The 18,098-nt window shown below is 43.0% G+C and overlaps 1 protein-coding gene across 10 annotated transcripts in view; it reads left to right on the forward strand.

Moving 5' to 3' along the window:
- The window catches only part of SH3PXD2A (SH3 and PX domains 2A), a 242,460-nt gene that overhangs the window by 189,269 nt on the left and 35,093 nt on the right, over nucleotides 1-18,098 (forward strand). For all 10 annotated transcript variants that reach the window (XM_063163269.1, XM_063163270.1, XM_063163261.1 and 7 more), the window contains one exon: nucleotides 15,773-15,886. In XM_063163269.1, the coding sequence (XP_063019339.1) occupies nucleotides 15,773-15,886 (114 nt within the window). The remainder of the gene's footprint in view (nucleotides 1-15,772; nucleotides 15,887-18,098) is intronic.

Genomic DNA, 18,098 nt, shown 5'->3' on the forward strand with positions numbered 1-18,098 from the left:
CTTTCTCCCCCACCCATTCTGTATGATACCTCTCTATCCCTTCAAAAACCTGAATGTTTGGCATAATGGCTTCTGGCTGAAATTTCCCTTGTAGGACAAGCTGGGCTCAAGCTATTCTTGCACAATGCCCTTTTCAAAATTCTCCAGAAAAGCTGTGTGCTAGCAGGGCTCCCCACAGCTGCAGCTCCAGCCCTGAGGAGCAGATGGGCAGCTGGATGGTGTGCTGGCAGCAGGCTCTGCTCGGGCTGCAGCCTCCTGTCTTCAGTCTTGCAGGGGCTGTGGTTATGCTCTTGGACTGCACAGCCAAAGAAAAATTAAGATCCTGATGGAAAACTTCTTGGAAGACTGAAACTACTCCTGCACATCTGTCCTCCCTTGGAAAAGGTATTACGTGCTGAAGTTATGAAATGTTGTTGGAGGGTGAAGTGCTCTCTGTTTGCCAAAGATCCAGGAGTGTCTAAAGTGACTGTACTTGGGACAGCAGGCTCAGGGAGCCAAGTACCATCTCTTCCAGCTGTGCAGAGAACACAGGAGCAGGACTTTGCCAAAGACAGTAAGTTGATACCTACTGGCCAGGAGTTGGTATCGCTGGCCAACCTCATCTAATTTCATATTAATGTGAAAAACAAAGATTTATTCAGATCCAGTGTGCCTGGTCTCACAGAATGAAGTGGCACATCTAATTTAGTATACAGCTCTCTGTAGTCCAAGTTTCTATGCACTTCCAATTAATTTATTATTGTAGGTGGTATGTACCCGTTTGGAATCCCCCTCTGTTCATATTTAAAATTTGATTGTATTGTTAAAGCACTAAGAACGTCAAGGCTTTTGGGGAGGATTTTTGTACTGACTAGCCTAGCTTTGATGTACTTGCCAAACATCTGTGTGCTTTCTATATATTTTCTCTTGCCTTCAGAAAAAGGATGGCTGCGTTTATTTGTGGATGAAATACTTTGCTAGGAATGGCTGTAAATCTGAAAAGTTGAAAATTGTCAAGTGAGCTTATAGACAATAGTAACAGAGAATAAAGAATTAAACCTGGTATGCAGTCTGGAAAAACTAAAATTCTTCAGAATCTTTTTTTTTTTTCTCCTGCTGGCATGGGGAGGTATAAAAATTGAAAATCCAGCAAAGGTCCTGATTTGGAAACTTGAAACCACTGCAAAGTGTGAACATTCTGGCAAGAGCAGCACAGGGAGGACTGGAAGGTGCTGGAGTCAGGCTGTGCTGCTTGGACAAGAGCTCCATGCTGGTAGAGATGTCTGTGTTTTTCTTAAATCTTCTGATGCCCCATCAAATTACTTCTGATTTACATGAGCAGTGATGTAACTTTTATTACTAATGATAAACTGAACATTCATGGTATACAGTTGAAACTTTTTACTGCTAAATCCATGAAAAAGCTATGGTGTATAAACTCAAAGGCCTGTTACATTTCATTTGGGTTTGGCCATTAAACTCTGACTCAGTGTTAATCTTCCTGCCTTCTTCATGGGCCAGTATAAAGTGACTAAAAACATTTTGATATTTCAGGAGATGGATAATAAGGGAACTCCATATTGTATATCTTTTTATTTTCTTACTGGATGACATCATCACTATAATAACAATTTATAATATTTCTGTTCCCTTAAAAAAAACCCCAACAACACATTTTAAAAGAAATTGAAAACCACCAAAAGATCCCCCTTGAGAAATGGGCTGTTTGCAGCCCTGTGCCTCTAGAGAACCAACCCCTCTGGAGAGTTACTGTGTCTGGAGTGGCAACAGCTTGATTCCAGATGTACAACTGACTGAAGTATTGCACTTTGAGGTGGGAACTGGACTTGCACATAAAGTTTTATCTGTTAATCTGAGTAGACTCCTCAGGACACTGTGATCAAGGACTGTGTTGGTTTGCAGCTGGCTTTCTGTAAATCCAGCCTCTTACTGAGCATTGTGTTGTGATTCAGAGTAACGATGCTTTTGGCATGTTTCCTACACTGGGATTCAGACAATCTGGGTGAGAATATCAATGGTTCAGGGCTGTTTCACAAGTCTCATTCCCAGGGATGTCCATCTGCCATCCTGGGGAGCTGCTGGAAGTGCTGCATCAGTGCTCCAGAGATGAGCCTCATTGGTGCCTGCAGCAGTGCTCAGAGAGCATCAGCTCAGCCAAGGAATGTGCCCTTGACATGGCCAGGGTGCCCCAGATGTGTTTCATGTATTGGTACAAAGAAGAGCTGTCTAATCTGCTCTGAGGCTCTCCAGCCACGTGTGTGTTTGGCTTGGCCACCGCCGATCCTGCTCTCAGAGCCTGAGTGTGTGTTGGCAGCAGGGAATCGTCGTCGCAGAGTAATTTCAGGCACAGAGGAGTCAAACCAAAGTTCATTTTGTTCCTTTTCTTTAAACTTAACAGCTTGCGTGAGCGAGCAGGGGCTGCATCAGCCGCTTTTCTTTTTAATCAATACCTCATCTCTTTTGCAAGTCCTTTGCAATATCTGAATGAAATGCCATGCTCCTGAGACCTCTGGCTAAAGACAGACAGGCATCTCATTTGCTTTGATTGATCTCATTTTAAATGCTACAGCTACAGGCACAGAAACAATGATCTGTAGTCACATTTTGCTCACACTTCTGCATGGTTGTTTGTTTTTTTTTTTTAATAAATATAGGAAAATTATTGGTCTGCCCTAATGATGCTTCTCAGAAGCTAAAGGCCAGAAATATTCTGAAGACCAGACATTGAATCTCCTTTGAGTTTTCATTTTCCTTCAGCTTATGTGTGGACAAGCAAGTAGATGCATATCTTAGCATTGAGGTGGTATGTGCTGGTTGGTGACCAACAAATCTAACCACTTCTGTAACAGAGAGTTAAATTTTAATGTTAGGACAATGTAAAGCTTGACTTCCAAATTTTGTTAAAACAGTTCCTGTTACTGTTTGGCATCTGGATTAACCTGATTATTAGCAGGGCATTTGGAAGGCTGCAGGTGTTGGTACTGGGCAACCCCGCTCACTGACTTGGATTAGCAATCAATGACAAATGGCTCAGCCAGAGAAAGCATGATCTCCATGAAAAGGGCTTGTGAGCAGGAGAGCTGTGCTATAATTTAACATAGGAGGGAGGAACATCAGGAGGATGTGGAACCTTCAGGTGGTGTCAGTTGCTAGCCAGAATATTGACCAAGAAATTCATGTGTTGTGTTAGGAATCTGTGCACAAGTGGAAGTGATGATTGTCCTTCCCAAAAATGTGTGGCCTTGGCCTTCTGCAAGCTGCATGGCGCAGTGTATTGCTGAGCTGCACTCCGAGAATTTCAGGGGTGTGTGTGTCAAACAGCCCATGCAAACAAGGGAGGGGGTAGACATCCCTGAAATGCAATGGGAAAACCTCTTCCCCAGTAGGGATTTAAGGGCTACAAGAGTCTGCACTTTGCTTCTCCCCAGGTTGGGTTCTTTCCACTCTGTAGTCCTTGCCCACATGTGTGAGGAGGGAAGCATGCCAAGGAAACTTCAATTCATTAGTCATCCTAAAGTGTGCAAGAAACCTCCTTGGTGTTGCTGGAGGTACAGTGTTGCATGTACTTTGTTAGCATTGCAGTGAGCTCCAGCTGCCTTTCCAAATGCACTCATAATCACTAAAGGGGATGTTTTGGAATAAACTTTCAGACCATACAAGCTTTTGTGAAAGCATAGCATTCCAACAGTGTAATTAGTGTGTCAGCTAACAGACCTATCCAAAGACTTATTTGCTATCCGGGCTGTTTTACAATGCAAGAGCCATGCTTCTGTGATCTGTTTGTTTTTTATGGCAGTGCCTAAGGGCCAGCTGAGATCAGGGTCCTGTTGTGCTAGACATTTAGGCCCCGTCTCCAGAGAATGGAAGTCTACATGGGGAACAGACAAAGGAAATGCTGTTCAGATCTGGGGGATGGAGGAGGGGAAGGGAAGTAACTAAGACTTGGAAACTGGGGAGGGAAAAACTCCTCCCGCGTAAAGAACTGGTCTGGTTCTCAGCTCTCTTGTGGAGAGCTCCCCAAAGCTGGGCCAGCTCCCCAGCTGCAGGACCATCCTCTTTCTCAGTTTGCAGTGAATGTGCAGCCTCTGTGCTCCATCACTGACCTTTCCTAAAGCAAGAAGGGGAAATCAATGTGCTTTGAGAGAAGGGGAAAGAAATTTTTTTTAAATCCTCAAAAGGACCCCTAAAAAAGCCATCAGTCTGCCAAGAGTGAGATCCTGAAAAGTGCAAGATTGCAAAATGCCTGAATTTAAGGTTTTCTGTTGAAGATTTTCAGAGCAATTGGGGAATAGCAGGAGATACATCAAAGTTTAGCGCTTGCAGCGGGCTCTGGCCAGGTATAGTTACAGGCAGTCCAGCATTTCCTCTTTTGGTAGCCTTGTGCTGGGGAGAGGGAAGGGTTTAATCTAGCATTCACTCACAGGGTAAGCTTAAGTGACTCCCTGTTGAAAAGATAAACACTGTGCCTCTATATCATCTGTCTAGCAGGTTTAGGTAATCCCTTACTGTGCTGCTTATTTAGTTTAAATGGTGCTGTATTGTGTAATGCATGTGTGTTTGTAATGAAGGGTCTGCAAATCTCAGCTTTTTGCCCAAGGACAGCATTACTCTTGCCCTTGTTTCATGGTTGATTTATTCCTAATGGAAAGGAATAAGCCTCACAATGATCTATTTGTCTTTTCTCAGATCCGTGAAATGTATGGAGATTGACAGCTCTTCTGTATCTCACGTCATTAATTTGCCTTGCTAACCTTTATTTAGCATCAAAAGATCAACTTCCCTGATTGTTGCCAGCAAATCTGTGCTTAGTGCCTGCTCTGGCTTTGTTTAAGCTTCAGGAGACAGAAAGGAGAGTCAGAAAATGAAAATATTTATGTACTGGGACTTTGACTTATTGTGCACTTAACTGTACCTTCCTGGAGGCAGACCAGCATTTGAAGCTGCCACAGCGTGGCCTTTTTCCATCAGGAGGGTGTTAATAGAAACATTGCTGTTGATGTTGTAGTGCAAGACTAACTCAGTGAGGTGTTTCTGGTTTCTTGGGACAGTGATTCTCTGCTCTGAGTCTAGCCTGCCTTTCCAGTCTGTAAGGAGCAACCAAAGCCTCAAGGTCAGTCTTTAAAGTCAAGATCCAAGGTGAGACAACCAAGGAAGCTACAGGAAATTATGTGCTTTCTGCCATGTGGTGAAAAAAAATCCTGCAAAGGAGCTTGAGCCAACTCTGTACCCTTTGTATCCAGAGGCTAAGCCAGAATGAGTAGAAATTAATGCTTAGTTACTTGGCTGTATGGAGAGTATTTTCTGCAATATAGGAGTGGTTTTGAGCTGGGGGGAAGCTGCCTTACCTGAGCTTTTTGCCTCAGTAACTTTGCTATATTTACCTTCTTTTCTTATGCACTGCTGATGCACCTTTTTGTTGGAGCTGATGGACACAGATGCCCCAGTTATTCCTGGTTGTGTTTTTAAAGTCTGCATGGGTGATCTCAGTTACCCCTTCCTTAAAGATCAATACCTCTTTCTGTTTCACCTGCACAGAATCTACTCATTGTCTGGGACTTCATGATGAATGAAGATAAAAGGCAAATCTTTTTCTCCTTTTTTCATTTTTTCCAGTTTTCCATAATCTGCTCCAAATGGGACTAGTTCAGCTTCGCACTGAACAAAATATAGTAACAAATCTGAGTTTCTAAATATTAGAGAACCCTTCAGAACACAATGCGTTGGGTTTGTAATCTCTTCTGGGGCGTGTCAGTGATACTCCTGCCCATGTATGTCCCTGCTGAGCACAATGTAGGTTATGAATTGGCAGCACACTAACGCCCTGGCTGCTCTTGTTGCCAGCTATTCATCACTCTGGGGCTCATTTCCGAAGCTGTCATTTCCTGCAGCCGTGTGCAGGCAGCTCTTTGAGGCTCAGCTCCCGGGGTCACTGCAGAAACAGTGAATGGAGCTCAGGAGGAAGGCAATGAGCAGTGTCAGAGAGAGAGAGCAGAGCACTGGACGTGGCTTACATCAGTGTTTGTGATAACACAGCATCTGGGCTACCATCTTGCCAGATCTAGCTAATAAATAGAGCTGGACAGAAGCAGTATTTGGACAGCAGAGCTTCTAGGAACAGCCAGGATGTGGAAATGGTCATTTGTGAGATGGTTATCTGAGTGCTGCACAGCATACCGAGGTGTCTCCGCTCCTTTAGCAGGAGTGTTGTGGTTCAGAAGGATCCCACAAAAGCTATTTGTAAAAGCCAGCATTTTTAATCTGGTGACTCAGCTGGGCTTCAGATTGAACTAATATTGCTGTTTGATTGCTTTATCCTCAGATTTCTGCTGGATATTCCATAGCTTTTGTTCATTGCTTCAAGCTCTTGTGTAGCATTGCTCTGTTCTGTCCTGACATAACCAAAGCTTGCCTCAGAGGCAGCAAATGTGTTTTTAAATTAAATAAGGAATTCCTGTATGATCTTGACTCTAGCACCTGCAGTGCTGTTTTGTACTCTGCTAGGTTTTCTTCTTAGTTCTCAGACTCTTTATTCTGATTCTGTGTGATTATGAGGAATTCCCAGTAATGTCCCAACTGACACCACACTCTCTACAGACTTCAGAATAAGAAATTTAAACAAGAGCAACTTTTGTCACTCTGTATGGGAAGTAAATATTGGCCATTCTTTGCTGCCTGTGAAGGCCATTTCCTATCAGCTGGGGTTAGGGGTCTGTAACTTTTTAAACCACTAGGAAGTAATTTGTAATCTTTGGACAAGATTACTTGTGAGGCCCGTTTGAAAGCTTATTCATGTTTTCCTAGAGAAAGCTTGGACACAAAATGTGTTTTCTTTAAGATTAAGTCCTGTGAATGTAAAGGAAATTACTTGTGAGCTTGATGGTTGCACCCCATTGGCTGACCACAGAAAATACAACCCCACAACTGGTCATGACTAATAGAGTCTCCCTTGGCTTCCAGTGCCCCGTGGGGTGGAAAGCCATCTGTTTGCATGCCTTTACTGGAATCTCTTGTTCATGGCTCTGGAACATTTGCTGCAGGCACTGACTATGCTGGCGTAGCCTTTCTGAAGGCAGTGGATTATTTTTCTGCCATGGGTTGGGTTTGCCCACCAGATTTCTGTTTATTTTGCCCTCTCTGCTACAGTCCTCCTCTCTCTGCATCCCAGCCAAACCCACTTGATTGGGAGCCTTTGTAAATTACTGATTTATATAAACATGGTGACAACAACATCAATTTGGCAGGTTCCTTAAAGCCTCATGTCTATAGATTTCAACCTTTAAATGATGGGCTGCTGGAGATGAGATGGGGGACAGGCTTTAAGGAGGGTGGCAGGATTTTTTGCTTAACTTTCCTACTTGAGCAGCATCTTCGTAACAATAGCAATACGAAAGGAAATCTAGGACAGAAGTCCTTTTGGAGGAGAAAATTAATGGTTTTGGGCTGTAATTGAACATGGAGGAAGGAAGGTAGCCCAGGAACTTCCCATGATCAGGAAGGTTGCACTGGAAGATGTTAGCAGCAGGCAGTATCGTCACTGCTCAACTTCTGGGACCGTCTGAAGTAAACAAAACTTTAGGGAAAGGGAAAGAAGAAAGAGACCCTCCAGTACCACTTGTTACCCCTAGAGGCTTAATGCAGAACTTTTTGTACTGGCTATTCAGTCCGTGTGATTTCCACAATCTTACCTTGTGGTTACTGAAATCACAAAGACGTCATCTTCAAAGGATCAGTGTAAATCTTTCACTTCTTAAGAGAAAAGAATTCAAAAGAAGGTGTAAATAGATGTATAGTATGACCAGAACTTGAGGTCAGACAGGAAATTTGGTATCCAAATGGATCAGATAGAAAAAAAAAGGAAGATCTGTGATCAGTAACCAGGTATTTTCTGTAATGACTGAGTTGGTATTGCAGGTTCGACATACACAGACGTGTTGGACTATGTGGAATGCAGCTGACATTGCACAGACAGTTTCACCATTAGGTGTTCTTGAAAGAAAAGCAGGAAGGAAAAGATTATTTAAATTTTATTTTTAGAAGGCATTAAGATGTTTGAGCCTTGGAAAATATTTTTTTTCCAGCTTCTTGGGTGCTGACTCACCTGTAGAACTGGCTGACTTGATTGCTCTGTAGATCCCCTAAAGTGAGGGGTCTGGGGATGCTGGCCACCCCCTGGGCATGTTGGCTGTGTGTGTTTTGGAGCTGGACATGAGCAGGTTTAGCAAATGATGCTTTCATCTTTTGTCTTGGGGAGACTGGAGTACTTCACAGTTTAAAAGAACTGGTGACGTGGAATGTGGTGGGACTTGATCTGGGATTTACAGGCAATGTCAAAGACTTTTCCCTATCTGTTAATGTAGGTAGTGTGTTGATTCCCTTGCTTTAAGAACACAATGTGTAATTTGTATTATGGATTATGTGATGGCTTTGTGGATGTACGTGCCAATTCTAGAAAACGTGTTTGGCAGATTGCTCTGTTCCAGCTGTGTCAATACACAAATCTGAGGCCATTTTTTAAACAGGGAGGGGAAGCCCCTGGGTAACAATTGGGCCCTGGCAAATAGCTGCAGATATAGCACTTGGACTCTGTAGCTATCAGTTTGTATTATCAGAACACAAAGATAAACTGTGTGCTGTACTTGAACAACTCCCTGTGCACATAGACACCAGAAGTGTGTGTCACTCTAATGAGAGATAAATATATCAGTATTTTGCCAAATGTGCACCTCTGGAAGGCCTGTTGACTACTAGCTTATAAGATTTGAATAAATACAGTACTGTGGTATTTCCTAGTTGTCTAATACTCGGAATATCCATCGTCTCTGCTAGTGATGTAACTCATAAAGTATTAGAGCTGAGTTGTATATTATCCAGTTTTCTCTTTCCCATGAAATTTTCCCATGTTCTGATCACTTCTGTTTTTTCCAAAAGTACTAGGGAAACACAATTCCAATCCCAACAGAAGACAAGGATAATGTGTGTTTGAGAGCAGAGGTCAGGCTGTGAATTTCCACATAGATACATGTGTGTTTATGCATATAATGTGATGTGAAACCAACTCAAACAAGCCAGATATTTCAGCCAGAATCTGTGATGCACTTTGGGACTCTGTATCAAACACTTATGTACACACCTAGTCAGCTGGTTTGGGCCCAGGAAGAATCATTAACTAGCATGTTAATTCCCATGCAGTGGGCTCTCCATGCCAGCCAGCTGTAGGAGCAGCAGCTATGGGATTTGCTAGCAGCACAGCTGAGAATTCTCTGTCTACAAATGTCACAAGATTGGCAGTAGAAGTGTAGGAAGAAGACAGACTGGAAGGATTAGGGCAGCAAATCCAGCTGGTTACCTTAACAACCAGTCACTGCAGGACGAGTATGTTATAGCACCTAAAATCTGGGATTCACTTCAGTTTTCCTTGTGCTTAGTAACACCTGAAGCAGTGCAAGGACTGCAATTCCCTATGCTGCTGCTGAGCCCTAAGCATTGGCAGTTACTATCAAATATTGGTGGAGAAAGCAAACTGTGGTCTCAGCTCTTGGCCTTTTGTTCCAGCTTTTAGCTCCATGAGGCAGAATGCTGTCCTGTTAATAGCCAAAAAATGATATCAACAAATTTCAGCCTTCCAGAAGTCTCCACCTCCCCCTGCCTGCTCCTCATCTTCTCCCTCTCCTCAGGAAGCTCTCAAGTGTTGTTTCAATCAACAAATTAAGCAAAAACTGCTGCAGCCTGTACTCTGATGAGAACATAACTCAGCTTTGAGATCCTCCCTAAGGAGGGAAAGAAAAATGTTTCCAGGGTTGGGTTGTCAGGGTTCCAGAGTGATACTCTTAGGGTCAGGTTTCTATTGCATTTTTGTAGGGACACCTGTAAATTTTCAGTTGAACACAAGGCACAGGAGTGTGCAACCTCTCATCCTCCTTCAATGTGTACTCTCTTCACTAAATATTAAAACTGTTACTCAGTTTTAAATACTGAGGGTAGCTTGCTGGGCAGACTGTAGCCTGTGGCTGTGTGGTTACTGTTGAATAGATGTGTGGTTTCTAAGGTATATCCTTCAGATATTGGGGTTATTGGTACCAGGAGCAAAATGTTTGCTTATTACCTTTTAAATCTTAACTGTCTTCTTTAAACAAGAAGTGCTCTTTAAAAAATAAAAAGGCAGAGTTTCTGTGTTTGTATTTCTTCATTAATTTTTTTACCACTATGGTAGAAGACCTGCTTTCTTAGCCCATGTAGAATCTCCAAATTCCCATGCCAGGCTACCAGGAAAGAAGGGACAGGTGGGATCCTTTTTTCACTTTTCTCTTACATGAAAAAAAAGCCAACAGCTCTGCCCTATCACAGCACTGTGGGGTATTTCAGCAGCAAATAAAAAAACCTCTTGGTGTTAAGCAGTAACTTGGGGTGCTGTATTTTATTCCTGAGTTCCTAAAGCAGGATTTAGTACCTGGAGTGCAAACACAGTAGTTGCAAGGCAACAGCCTTCACTCTTGAATGTTACAGCAATCAGGCACAGACATTTGGGGTGGCAACACTTGCTGTTGGATTTAGGGTTTCCCATGTGAGCCACACTCCCAGCTGTAGCTCTAGGACATGAACTGGCTGGAAGGATCATAATGCGTGGTTAATTTGGAATCCTAATCTATGGCCCATAAATACGTGGCACATAAAAGGCTATGAAGCTGTGCTGTGGATCTTAATTGTGTTTGAGCAGGATGTCTTCCACAAATATCTTTCTTCCTGGGGGCATGTCTTTGGGCCCCACTTTCATCTCTAAAACAAGACAAACATTGCTCCATGGTTGAGGGGTGGCTGCAGTGAAGACTGCAGTGCACACAGGCTGGGAAACATTGTGTGTTTTGAGGTGAAAGCTGCCTTTAATATTTCAGCAGCTTTAAAAATTCATCCTAGAATGACAGCCTTAGTCTTCCTTGCAGTGAGTCATTCACAGATTGCTGTACCCTCAACTGCAGTCAGCTCTGTGCTAGAAAGACCTCTTGCATGTATCTCCATATTTCAAAGATGCCTTTTCTATAAATTGTAAGAATAAAACTCTCAGCAAATGGAGACTGGCCTTCACATGAATTCAGTGGTTTCAACCTTGTGCCTTTTCCAAGTGTGTGAGACTGAAAAAGCCTTTTGCAGAGAGCAGGGCCAGCATGGACCACAGTAGTGTCAAACAGCACACAGACACAGGAGTGAGTGTGAGAATAAGCTTACTGCAGAAAATCCCTCTTGTAAAAGCTACTTCTGTTGCCTTTATACATCTGCTTCTACATATTCATCAGAGGTCCGTCAGAGGCAATTACTGAGACTGCCGTATGTGTATCAAATGTATATGTACTGTGTGGCAAGAGCTTTGGAGGGCTGGAAAAAGCAAGTGCCTTCAACTGTGCAGCAGCACCCTTGTCTTAGCTGTTTTTAATGAGTAGATCATATCTCTGAAGGGAAGTAATCAGCTTGAAAAGTAATCAGCAGGAAAAGGTCTCTGTGACTGGTCTGGAAGTGACCTAATTGCACCTAGTACTGCTTTGTAGGACAATTTATGTTGTTGGATCAAAAAATCCTCTTGAGAGAGTTCCAAGGCGAAGGGACTTAAAAATGAACAGCTCTCTGAAGCCCATAGACCATGTGTCAAATGTACCAGACTGCTGCTTAAATGGGATTTTTTCAAGACTCTTGAGAGGTGGAGTGTTACTTAAGTATTTGTTTAGAAGAATGTGTAGTCTACTCATGCTGGAGAAATAGTCATGCCCTTTTACAGTGGTGCTATCAGTCCTGTTTACTTTAGCTAAGCTCATAAAATGACAGTCAAAGTCTACAGAGAAATTAATGGTTGAGGAGAGAATTAGAAACCAAAGTTCAGCATGATCCTGCAATTTTATGTATTTGAAGTGTTTTGTAGCATCTTATGATCAGACAGACTTCAATGGGAATAGCTTGTTCTCCTGTTGATGTGCAACATCCATTGAAGTATGGATGGGTAAGGATGCATGCAAACATGAGCAAAACTGGCATAAAATATACTCCTTTAACTGGGTTCCACTAGTTTCCCATGATGCATGTTGTGGCTAACATTTGCTTAATTGTTTTGCTTTTCCAAAAGCCTTTCGGGAAGAGGACTTGGAATGCAATTATGAGCAAGAACACGATTATTTAAAGTCCAAGTATTTTTGTCATTTAGTCATTCTCCAGTGTGACCAATCCATTTTGCAATCACCATCTTGCAGTGTGCATTATATGCTTGTCAAGTGGAACTGGCTGTTTCTTGGTAACTTGTGAAATGCCTGGGAGTTATTTGAGCCTAGGTGGACTCTGTGAATGAGGAGATATCTTGGCTGTTGCAGCCTAGGGATGCTGACAGATGCCAACTAAAGCAGCAACATATGTAGGGAGAAAATTACACTTCTGCCTTAAAAATTTCTGTTCTTGGGTTAGTGTTAAGGCAGTTGGAGTGATGCAGCAAAGCTCAAGTTGAACTTGTTCTGGACACAGTGGCTCTGTGAAGCTCAAACTCCCTTTAAATCCTCATCAGAGATGAGGGCTTGGGAGTCTCAGTCTAGACATCCATGCCACATCAGTGTTAGAGTTGGTTGGGTACCTGAGAGCCAGGGGCACCTGTAAGGGTTAACTCAAGCTGTAAAGCACTGCCTAATTTTTACAGATGGTGTGAGTGAAAGAGTGAACCTCAGTCTGGCTTGGCAGTGCACAGAGATAACTTTACATAATTCCCTGCAGATGTTGCTGCAGAATGGTTTTAATAATGAATTGTGAAGTCAAGCTAAACTCCAGCATAGAAGGAGAACTCAAAATAAATGCAATGTTTTGTTCTGTGTTTCAAAAGCAAGTTTTCTGTGATGCTCTGGGTTGGGAAAGATGGCAGGAGATGGGACAAGGGATTCTTTGCAAAAGGTTTGGGCTATAATGGTGCAATCTAAGACCATTCTGTCTGATTTGCCTGCAAACCATGAATACCCATGAACTTGAGGGTGACGGGGAAAGGATGGTGGCACCAAATAGCAGCTGCCCTAATGCTTCTAATGAGGGGATGGTGCAGAGCAAGTACTTCATGATCAGCCAGCAGAGTCCTGCAGTTGGTGGCTGTCATGCACAGGCTGTGTTGAGGAGCTTGTCTGCTCTGCAGCCATTTTCTGCTAGGAGTCAAATCTTGTGTGCTGTAATTTCCTTTCTGTAGGGTTATGGCTTGGATGTGCCATTATAATTTAGGTTTTGGTCTCATAAGGGATGTGCTGCCTCAGTAGTGGCTCCTTGGCCACTCTGAGACTTTGCACATCTTGCCTGTGAGCACCCAATTGTGACTTCTCTGCTGCCAGGGGGTGTTGCTGGAAGCTTCTCAGTCTTCTCAGTTGTTGAGTCTGTTTAAGCAAAACACACATTTTTCTGCTGACATGCTATTTCAATGGGCTATATTAAAGCCTTTCTTCTGTCCTTGTGAGAAGCAAGCTTGAAATTGGGGAAGAGAATTTCAGAGTGGGGGGCTGGTTTTCCCTGAGCTTGGACAAATGCTGTGATTTCTCAGTAGCTGTGGAGATTTCTCATTTATACTTTACCCTTGTGCAGAGTTTATAAGGGAAGTCTTTAGAAAGAAATTATAGCTTTATGAGTTCTGTGGCAATTAGGAGCTTTAACCTGAGTCATGTTTAGATGGATGGAGACTCAGCTACACTATGGCCCTAAGCAAAAATCTAAACTTGGCTCTGGGGCTAGTGAGCCAAACCAGAGGAGCTGTATTGTGAAATGGGCTAGCACGGGGTTGGTGTCAAGGAAGTGCCTTCCAGTCCTCCAAAGATGGTTTTACCATGGTTTGAATTCAGCCCAAATGTACATTTTTAAGTGTAGGCAAGTCCTTTTTGCGCTTGTGTTTAATTTCTTTCTGAGGAAGAAAGTAGGTAAACTATTCCAGTCTACTTAATATCAGCTGGAAGCCAGCTTCTCACATTTTGTGCCTAATTATAAGTGTATGTTAAACTGTGTTTGTTACCCACGTTGATATGTTACTGGTGAAATCAGGAACAACCATGAGGACGTGTTTTTGAAACGGTCTGGCAGATCCTGCATGTTCACTGCTGTGGGCTTCGTGGCAGGAGAATCCACCTCCTGCTGAGGGAGAATAACTAAATTTAAACTTTCCAACCATGAGCCTCGTGAAGCAAAGTTTCCAAACTTCTGCTGGGCCAGAAGATGGAAATCTGTGTCTGAATTTGGAGAGTAAATAAATAGAGCTGCCTAGGAGCTGCCCAGGGCCATGTGAGGGGTTGCTGCTTGGGGTCCATTGTCTCCCAGCCACATGCCCCAGGGAGGAAAGCAAGGGCTTGTAGCTACTGTTCTCTGGTAAAATCTTCCATGACAGGATTTGGAATGAACTTGGGTGACTTTTAGCATGAACACTTGAGCGTTGTTTCAGCAGGGTGGTTTTTCTCTTACAGACAGTTGCATGTGGCATGGGAGCAGAGCCCAGACCTTCTTCCCCCTCGCTGGGCTGGGCTGTGGGATCCCAGCTCTGGGAGGGATGTGTGGCCACCTCACAGCTCGCTGGTGTTGGTGCCCATCTCTTTACAGCCCAGGCTGGCACCTTTGCTCTTCACAGGCAGGCTTGTGTGAAATTTGCTGTGTTTATGACAGCCATCAAAGTGTAAACTCTTCTGAGGTGCATGTACAGAAATAGCTGTTTTCCCAACTCCCTCTGGGGAAGCTGGAAGGGTGGTAATGGACAACAGTTTGCATGGTCCTGACAAAGCAGCTTATGCTTTCTGGGGAAACTGGGCTATCACAGACAGCAAAAGAAGTGGTTTGGTTACCTTTTAGACTTTTTTTTCCCTGTTGTCTTAACTCACACCTTATCTGAATGGAGGAGAATCTAATTGTGCTTTTATCTGAGAGCAGCAAGTCCTTGGGTGAGTGAGTCTATGTCAAAATCATTGGAGGATTCAATAAATCTGTGTAATCAAGCAAGAAAAGAGGCAAGGATAGTTGCAGTTGGAATGCATTTAATCTGAAACTGGCATGCATATAATTTTATTCATCCGTCCACAGATAGGACCCAAAGGTTATATCCATATACATTGCTGAATACTTAACATTTTTGTAGGTACTGGTTGAAACTTGGATGTTCAGGTGGGAGGACAAATAAGTGGTGCTTATGGCCTGAAGTCAGATTTCAGTTGGCTTTTCTGTCTTTATTTCTGTTCTATGCAGTATTTTCTAGCTTCCCAGGGTATTGAATTCAGGTAATGTTTTTTAAACATCAGCTGTGGTTACAAGTGCTCTAGAAGCACTTTTATATCCTGTTCTGAAGTCTGTGCTCTTCTATGAATGTCTTTGCTGTTTCCCTCATTTGCCTTTCATAGTACTTCATATTAGGATTTGGGCAGTGGTTTTGCTGTCTAATATGTGCCCATGTACATATTTACATATACAAAGTGTTTTGATATTGTAGATGTGCTTATAGCAAGACCAGCTAGGTGCAACTGACTGAGGGAATTTTACTCAAAGTTGTCGTGGATGGACTTTGAATTTCTCAAAGTAAATTGATATTTGCTTCATTGCACCTTTTTTCTTCATTGCACACTACCACTGGGAGATGATCTGCTAGAAATGGTGTGATAGCACTAAACCCTTTCTTGTTCTAGGAAGCTGCAGAATACCTCAAACATGCACTGAAGCTGCTGACTCTGTCATCTTCTCTGTAGCATTTTACTATTCTTGTTTCTCTAAATGTTGACTGAGAAACTTCTTTTGCTTCTTTCTGTAGGTTGGTGGTTTGTGAGCACAGCAGAGGAGCAGGGATGGGTCCCTGCTACATACCTGGAATCCCAAAATGGAACCAGAGATGATTCTGACATCAACACATCTAAATTTGGGGAAGGTATGGAAAAATTTTTATTACCAAGAGAAAACTGGTATTCTCTTGCTTTATGCTTTTTCCCCCAAGTGAGAGCTTCTAATTGGTAGGAGATGCATGATAGAGCCACAGGCCATTGAAAGGAGTGAGGTTTAACTTTAATGGTTGCTTCTCATATTTTCCTTTAAATTAATCTTTGAAAATAGTTTCACTGCTGTTTGCTATGGTCTGTGATTGTGTGGAAGGGTAATTTTAATTGGTAAGGTCTCATTCTGTTAAAAGTGAGATGCCATTTGTCGTGTATATGTATTTAGCCACACTGCTTCCTTCTTTTTTTTTTTTTTTTAACTAAAGATGCTTAATTCAGGTTCCAGAAATGAAATAGTTCAGCATTGCATGTTCCTCAGTTCCATTATGAAACACTAACCACATCTTAATGGGCTTCTCATGTAGCAACTGTGTACAAAGGACACTTTTATTATGATTTGCTCCATTCTAGTGAATCTGTTGCTAAACCTAAGTCTTCTTGACCTGACACTTATGTAAAATGTATGTGGAAACTCAGCTGACCTTTCCTTAGCACAGGCAGGAGGCTTAGAGATGTGTTGGGGTGACCATCTGCCCACTAATACAGCACACAGGCAGAGCCAGACTTTGTGCTGGGCTCCAAGGGTGACATCTGTGGCTTATTGAAAGCTTGGTCTCTGCAACTCATTCTTCCCTGCTCAAGTCTACCCATATCCTGGTTTAGAGACAGACTGGCTGTAGACTGGTAGGTCAGGACCAGTCTGGTATGATGCAACATCTCAGTGGATGCAAAAGCAGTGAGTAAAACTTCTCTGTTATTAAAGAACAGACCTTTACTGCTCTGCTCTGCAAGCACTGGAGAAAGCCTTGACTGTTGGTCTCTAGCTCCCTCCCTTCTCCTGACTCTTAAATATGGTATGTGCTTGACAGCCTTACAGCTTAAACTGCTTTCATTTCATGCTCTCCTCCTCTTTCATGTTGCCCTCTGGAGTGCACTCTGCACAGGGATGCTGCCACCCAGCAGTCTGTTCTGGGTAATGGAATATCTATCAAATATTCCTTATCTCCTCCTCTCTGTCCCTTTTAATCCATTACACTGCTCTCTTCAGCTATGGTCAGCAGTCCTGCTCCGTGCCTCACTCCAAATCGAGGTATGCTGAAACTTGAGACTGCCTTTCCCTTTCTGCTCAGCTCCATCTCAGTGACAGATGTAATTGCATAACCTCTGCAGCTGCTTTTATGTGGCCCAGATTTTGCTTGCTTGCTTTTTAGTAACTTTGGTTTATATTATTAGCTGTCTAAGCTGAGACTTCCTACATTCTTTGTTTCTTCCCCTCCAATTTTTCTCTACTTGGGCTGTTTTTCTCCATATAATTACTTCATAGGAGAAGTAATTACTTGGATTCACTGTCTTTTAAAAGGTGTATCAAAGTGACTGTACTTAGACAGAAAACTTGCCAGCTCTCTCCAGGTAGGCAGGAGAAAGGGGCTCAGATGTAACTGAGGAGGAAGGCACCTCTAGGGGATAAATGCCTTAGCCCCACAATTTAGAGCTTGCACACGTTTCAGAGTGACTCCAACAGACATTGACTTCCTGCAATTGTGCAATCTCCCTGCTCCCCCAACTTGGAAAGCACAGGAACACTGATGTAGGGAGCTTTGTGTATCAGCCCCTTGTCCTTCCCCGTGTGAACAGGCCTGGAACAAGTCCACAAGCCAGGCAAACCTTGAAGTCTGCTCTGCTGTGGCAGGCCCAGTAAAGATAGCAGGGGGCTGAACACATCTTGCTAATAATCCTGCCTCTACTAATATAACAGTAATATTTTCATGTGTCTCTTAAAAAGTCTGCTCACTGAGAAGGGCAGAAGTGTTTCCTCCCTGCACCTGAGCTTGCACAACATTTCTGTCTGGATGAAGGCAGACAGATTGTTACCCAGGCCTGTGTTTAGACCAACACATCTTGCAAGGCTTGGAAAACAATCAGCAATCTAAAGAAACATTTAACAGCTACAGGATCTGATAAAGTAAACATGTTAAAATAATCTCTGGAAAGGCGTGGACACTTGTTAATAGGCAACCTTTCTGGTGACTGTGGCATGACCAACCAAGTCCAAGTCTGGGCAAAATGACAAAATTCAGTATTTTTAAGGTAACAACCCTGGCTCATACAGAAGCATCATTGTAAAAGGGCTGTCACTGGGGATGGCCA

This window comes from Melospiza melodia, chromosome 9 (assembly GCF_035770615.1).
Source record: "Melospiza melodia melodia isolate bMelMel2 chromosome 9, bMelMel2.pri, whole genome shotgun sequence".
Taxonomy (NCBI): domain Eukaryota; kingdom Metazoa; phylum Chordata; class Aves; order Passeriformes; family Passerellidae; genus Melospiza; species Melospiza melodia.